The 6,827-nt window shown below is 49.2% G+C and overlaps 1 protein-coding gene across 3 annotated transcripts in view; it reads right to left on the bottom strand.

Annotated features, from left to right (window-relative positions):
- Nucleotides 1-6,827, bottom strand: part of C2H12orf43 (chromosome 2 C12orf43 homolog) — a 32,488-nt gene that overhangs the window by 23,315 nt on the left and 2,346 nt on the right. For all 3 annotated transcript variants that reach the window (XR_013434675.1, XM_005336793.5, XM_021734230.3), the window contains exons 2-5: nt 4,440-4,482; nt 4,174-4,272; nt 882-955; nt 263-353 (exon numbers count right to left, since the gene is read on the bottom strand). Coding sequence is in view for 2 of the 3 variants with exons in the window: in XM_005336793.5 (XP_005336850.1) it covers nt 263-353; nt 882-955; nt 4,174-4,272; nt 4,440-4,482 (307 nt within the window). In the remaining variant the exon portion in view is untranslated. The remainder of the gene's footprint in view (nt 1-262; nt 354-881; nt 956-4,173; nt 4,273-4,439; nt 4,483-6,827) is intronic.

Genomic DNA, 6,827 nt, shown 5'->3' with positions numbered 1-6,827 from the left:
GATCTTAGAATCCAGACCTCACAGGGATGTCTTAGGAGGCAAATACAAGAAAATAAGGAGTCTGACCCAAAATGAGTCCTTAAAAACAGCACAGATCCACCCCAAAGAAGCCCAAAGCACCCTGCCTGCTGGGTATGCCTCTCCAGTTACCTGACAGGCCCCTTCTGCGGCCTGTTGGTCTGGCATCTGCTTCATTACACCAGGGGGACGGCCAAGACGGGAGAAGACAGGAGGGGCTGTGAGGAGAGGAGCAGGCTCTCACCTGGAGCTGGAGGGCTGGCGTTTTGGGCGGGGGCGGGGAGAAGCTTCCTCTTCGCCGCCTCCAGGGATGGATGTGAAGAAAAGCCGAAAGCCTAAGATTCACAGGGGCAAAGTCAGCGCTGCTGGATGCCAACCTCTCCTCTCCCAGGTGCTGAGGCTGATGGCCTCTGCCCTCAAGGAGCCCCTGGTGCAGAGCTGAAGTCCTGGGAGTCATCGTCATGTGACTGCAAACTGAGGCTTCATCTGAGAGAGGCCTGCTCCGTACCTGATGGGCCAGGACATGCAGTGTTTGCAGGGCGGCAGCTGCCAGATTGGGGAAGTGATCCCTCAGAAGCTCCTGGAGTCACTAGTTAAGCCTCCCAGTACCTAAGGCAGCCTCCAATGAGCTCACAGAGCTGAGCAGGGCGATGGACTCAGGGGGGAGCCTGCTCCCGCTCAGGGTCAGACAGAGGAGCTTAGTGCAGACAAGTGACTCTGTCTCAGAGCCTCAGTTCCCTGTCTGTGCCTGGGGTATCGTCACCCGCCTTAGGGCAGGGCCTGAGTGGGTGAAAGGACATACTACACCCAACCGTCTGCCCAGCTCTAGGTCACAACAGCTGCTATTCGCAGTGACTACTCACCGTCATCCTCCGGGGCCACCTTGTGTTTCTTAGCTGTCCTTGGCGCCTTCACTACCTCTGAGATGGTAATGGAGCTAAGGGGAGAGGAGACGGCTGATTAGGGTGTGATTTGGGGTAATGACAAAAGCAATTTTTGTTTTTAAATTTAAAAAACATTTATTTTTAAGTGGAGGCGATGGGGCACATGATCCTAAATGCAAAAGTGGAGACCACACTGGCTTGGTAAGAAGGCTGAACCTTCAGCCGTGACAGTGCAACAGCAATAGCCCCTTCCGATTCTGCAAGGTTTCTTTTGTTTAAACCTTACCATAATTCCAGAAAGTACTGAAGAACTTTTAAAGATACAGTACAAAAAACAAAAAAACAAAAAAAGTAATTTCAACAGGGCAGAGAAAAAAAAAATGGGAGAAGGAACAGGAATTGCCGGAGGTGTGATGAGGGAGTCTTTCCTATGTACTTTACTTACTGGAGAAAGGCCATAGATTTTGCTTTGAGCTCACTGCAGAATAGCATGGAAAGGGAAATAGGACCAGTCTAGAGAAGCGGTTCAGAGGTCAGCTTCTAGAACAGGGCAGACCTGCTCATTTTTTTCCTTTTTTTTTTTGGACCACTGAGCCACATCCCCAGACTCCTCCCCACCTTTAATTTTTTTTTTTTTTTTATTTAGAGACAGGGTCTCACTAAGTTGCTTAGCGCCTCACTAAATTGCTGATGCTGACTTTGAACTTGCAATTCTGCTCCCAAGCCTCTGGGATTACAGGTATGTGCCGCCGTGCCCAGCTTTTTCTTCATTTTAAGAGTCTGAGATAAATATAGATTGACAGGCAGTTGCAAGAAATAATAAAGATTCCAAATACCATGTAAAACTACAGTACAACATCATAACCAGGAAACTGAAATTGATACAATTCACTGACATTAGTCAGACTTCAGAGTCCTTTGCGCTTTTGTGATACTGAGGATTGAACCCAGAGGTGGTGTACCGCTCAGCTCCATCCCCAGCCCATATTACTTTGAGACAGCATCTTGCTAGATTGCACAGGTTGGCCTTAAACTCGACATCCTCCTGCCTCAGCCTTCCAAGTATCTGGGATTACAGCCACACCCCCTGCGCCCAGCAGAGGCCTGGGTTTTGGATGCTGGCTTTGTTACTTACTGCTGTGACCCTCTGGCAAACGACTCTGCTTGTCTGAGTCTCTGTCACATTTCTGTAACTGGGAGCAACAACAGTCCCTTCCTGTTAGGGCTGTCAAAAGGATCAGATGAGAAATGGATGTGGAGCCCTTGGCACAGAGCTGGCCACAGCAGGTGCTCAGGACATGGTAGCCAAGGGGGTGGGGTGGTGGAGATGATGATGTCATCAGCTTCCTAGAACCCCTCACAGAAACCAGCCACAGCTCTCTAGAGGCAGAGGCCAGGAGGTGGGTCCTGCTGTCTGCTGAGGCAGAGTCATGCCCTGCAGAACCGGCGCTCTCTGCGTGCGCTCAGTGCTTTTCCTAACTTCCCTCTGCATAAGCCACAGGCATCTCCCAAAGCCCTGTGCAGGGAAAGAATTTGGGGAGAGGGAGTGGAGATGATGCTGTCCAGGTCCTGGTCTCTGACCTGACAGAGCGGCTCAGTGTAGGTCCCTGGGTGCATGTGGCAATGCCTGGAGACACAGTTGGTTGTCATGACTGGTGGGGCAGGTGCCATTAGCATCTCCTAGGTCGAGGTCAGAGAGGCTGTTGAGCATCCTGTGATGTGAAAAGCAGCCCACAACAAAGAGCTATCCCATAGTGTCTAGGTTGAGATGCCTGATCTAATAGAAGGAACCAGCTAGGGTATCATTTAAGTCTCTTTGGAGAGAAACATGAAGCAGTACAGGGACTATTCTGGCCATGGTGACGAGCATTCTGCTGGACTGCCACCCAAGGAAGCATCTGTGCTGGTTTAATGCAAAGCCAAGCAGGTCATGCAGAAAAACTGCTCCCTCAGGCTGAGTTGCACCTGGCCTTCCTCAAGCCCCTTCCCAATCCTGGAGTTGGGGACCTGGCACCAGTGCCGTGGGGGCTCAGGCTGCTGGGCTCTGGCCCTATGCTCAACCTCACAAGAACAGCTGTTCCACCCGTGGGAAGGAGCATCTGTCGTTTTGCATATTTACTTCAAATTGAAGGACCATGGCCCCAAGTGCTCTTCTCCTTTCAAAACCTGCCAGGACTGTCAATCAGAAATGGACGAGGAGCAGCCTGCCCTTCGATGTGTTCCACAGTACATGTACTGATCTATGAGGCCAGGCCACATACTGTGGCCGAATGAGTTTGGAAAATGCAGGGCCAAGCAAATGACACAGGTTTCCCTGCCACAGCAGCTCCCGGAGCCCTGAATCCACTGTAATGACCCTCACTCTCCAGGGGCATGTGGATACATGTGGACTGCAGTGTTTCTCAAACTTCTTTGCTGTTGGATCCCTTCTTCTAGAGCTGCACTTTGGGCCAGGCCTACGGTCTGCATGTCTGTGCAGCCCTAAAATTTCTATGTTGAAACTGAAATCTCAAGGTGATGGTGTTAGGAGGTGAGGTCTCTAGAGGTGCTTAGGCCACGGGCCTGGGACTCTCATGAATGGGATTCATGCCTTTGCAAAAGAAGCTTGAGAGAGAGACTGCCTGTCCGTTTCCGCCACGTGAGGAGATGGTTAGAAGGTGCCATCTGTCAACTAAGAAGAGGGCCTCGCTAGACACTGAGTCTGCCAGTGCCTTGATCTTGGACTTCCCAGTATCCAAAATGTTTATAAGCTACGTTGTTTATGGAATTTTACTACAGTCGCCTGGATGGACTAAAATAGGTAGCATTCTTGGTACTCGCTTTGGGAATGCCAACCTGATTCTTTAAAGGCTAACCTTTCTTTTTATTTATTTTCTATTTTTTTCTAAACAAGTATGTTTATTTGAATAAAATGAAGCGAATGGATATTAATTTTGGGGTCAATCGTTTTCTTTTCCTCAATTCCTGCTTCTCCTCAGGGTTCCTCTTATCCCATGACAGCAGGATAAGGCAGGGGTAACGAACACTTTAACCGTGAAGTCACACGCAGCTGGGTGAGGCCCATCTCTGCCCCTTGCTCCCTGTTACCTCAAGAAAACACATCTCCTTGCTGACAGCCTGCTTCCTCACCGGGGGTAAGGACATCAGCATGACCTATGTGACGTGTTGCTTATGAATGCACTGAGGAGACCAATGCCATATGCCTGCTCAGACTTCCCGAGCTCCCAGCCAGTGTGCCGCTGCACTGGTGTCTACGTACACTTTGGCTCACCTGTCCAGAAGGGCTCCCAGCTTCTTGGCTATGTGGGCTCGGAACTCGGGGGTGGTCTGAAGTTCGTTGCCATCTTGTTCGTGCTCATCCACTTTATGCCTGTGACAGACACAAAAGAAGCTCATTTCCTGCTGGCCCAGGAGTCGCCCCATGGGGCAGAGACTCCCCGCATCCATCTCACTCTGACGACCAGACTAGCATCTAACCCAGCAGCAGGCAGTATCTGCCGATGAGTTGAGGGAACTGCTCTACTGAGGGCGCAGTACCTGAGGCTCAGTCGGGGGGCTGGCAACTTGTTATTTGCAGCATCTGTGGAAAAATGAAAATTGAGGAATTAGAGGCAACAACAATAAAAACATCTATTTGTGACAGGGACTTTTTAAAGTGATTTACATGTGTGACTAGTGAATCATCTCCAAGCTCCATTAGATAGATTACCATTATCCCCACCTGAAGAGGGAGGGAGATTCAAGGAAAGGTAAAATTAGCTTGGGCAGCATCTAACAGCCAATTTAACAGAGCTGGGAGGGGACACAGGCCACCTGGCTCCAGAGGCCCCTGTCAACCACTGTGCTGAACAGGCAAGTCTAAGTGTAATTTGTATAATTTGTTAAATGCCTACTACTTGCCTGGTTGTGTGCTAAGTGCTGCGGGACAAGATGGAAGAAGATGGCTCTTTGTGCTGATCGCATGTTTCAAGCCAAAACACTGGGACTGTCTGGCCTGGTGGACATTCACTCAACCAAACACCTGCTGCCTTTTAATCACCAGGTCTCTCAGTTGCTGAACAACTGAGAGGCTATTCCTGTTTCCATGCAATTTACATTCTAGACAGATAACAAACATGTAAAAACTCACTATAAAATTGGATAATGGCCAGTAAATTAAAAAAACAAAACAATGCAGAGGAGAGAGGTGGGGTGGGCTGTGCTGGGCAGGGGGGGGGAGGGGTCACTGTATAAAGGTGGGCAGGGACAGTTTCTCTGATAAGGTAACAGTGGAACAGATATCAGAGAGGTAAGGGAGTGAACCAAGTGGATACCTGGAGAGAGCCTTCCAGGCAGAGGGAGGGGCATCTGCAAAGGCCCTGAGGCAGGAACTGTCTGGAGTATGAGAACCGGCAAGAAGGCCAGTGTGGCGGGGACCCACCCAGCCAGCAGGGGCCCAGTAGAGATGAAGAACTCCTGGGGGTCGCATCACAGAGGGCCCCGTGTGGGTCAATGTGAGGATCTGGGCTTTGAAGATGAGCAGCCACTGGAGGATTCTGGCCAGAAGGGGGACATAAACTGATATAGATTTTTATATAACATCTGTGGCCACTGTGAGGAGTGAGATCAGAGTGGGGCAAGGGCAGATGCAGGGAGTCCCCTGCAATGATTGGGAATTCCTGATACACACGGTTTCAAGGTGGAGTCCATAGGATGTACTGATGGACTGGACGCAGGTGTCAGAGATGAGCACAAGACAGCTCGGAGGCTTCTGGCATGGATAATGGGACAAAATGGGCTTGTGCCTTTAAGGAGCCAACTGAGCAAAATGGATGCGTGGCACCAGGTTGGGTGTAGGGGTACAGTGTGTTAAACAACTCCGGCGGCCCTGCTATGCCTATGCCGTGGTATAGTCACATGTGTGTGTGATTGCAGGCACCCCGTGATCTGTGCTGATGTGCCCTAGAGCACACCGAAGCTGCAAAAAGTGCCTGATGCTCCTAGAGGAGAGTGTGTGGAGCCCAGCGGGATGTCTTTACAGGCACAAGAGGAAGACCATCTCTTGCCATGAACGAGAGAGGAACTGTCAGGTCCTGCCACGGAACACAGCAGTACTCACCTCTCCAGGGAGGCAGCTCAGTGGAGTCCTGGCTCTGACACTAACAAGCTGTGTGACTCTGGGCAAGACACTTTATATCCCTGAGCCTGTGTTCTCCTCATCTACTATGGGGTAAGATCACCCACCTTCCAGAGTTAGTGTTATGGACATGCTGCATGTTCATCTTCTTGCATTTGAAACACAGGGTTTGTTATTATTATTATTTTCTTTCTATTTCTATCTCCTAGGACTGTGCTTTGATTTGGAATAAAAGTTGTACAAATCAATCAAAGTATGTAATTGGTGCCCCTAAATTTAAGTGGTTTGAAGGTCTGGTGACCTGTTCCTCATCACTACAGTTAAAAGCTGTATCTGAAGGCTGCACTCATAGAACAGTGACTTACATTTCCAAATGATCAGAGGCCAAAGGGTGAGAGTTTAGTCCACAAAAAACACTTGTCTGTGGCAGGGAGTGACATACCAGAGAAACAGAACATGGACCTAGAGTCTGAGCGGTCTAGATTTACACCTGGGTCTGCACTTTCACAAGGCAAGTGACCTTGGCCAAGGTACTTCACCTTCAGTTTTTTCATTTATAAACTGAGGCCGATAATACCCTGTTTATAGAAGTGCTGGAAAGATTGAACCAGACAATACAAAGTATGTAGAATAAGAGCACACGGGGCTGGGGTAGAGCACTTGTCTAGCACAGGTGAGGTGCTGGGTTTGATCCTTAGCACCCATAAAAATAAAATAAAATAAAATAAAATAAAGGTTACTGTGTTCACCTACAACTAAAAACAAACATTTTTTTTTTTAAAAAGCACACATTATGGTGACATTATTAT

This window comes from Ictidomys tridecemlineatus, chromosome 2 (assembly GCF_052094955.1).
Source record: "Ictidomys tridecemlineatus isolate mIctTri1 chromosome 2, mIctTri1.hap1, whole genome shotgun sequence".
Taxonomy (NCBI): Eukaryota; Metazoa; Chordata; class Mammalia; order Rodentia; family Sciuridae; genus Ictidomys; species Ictidomys tridecemlineatus.
Note: the sequence above shows the minus strand (reverse complement) of the source record. Positions and strands in the feature narration are given on the sequence as shown.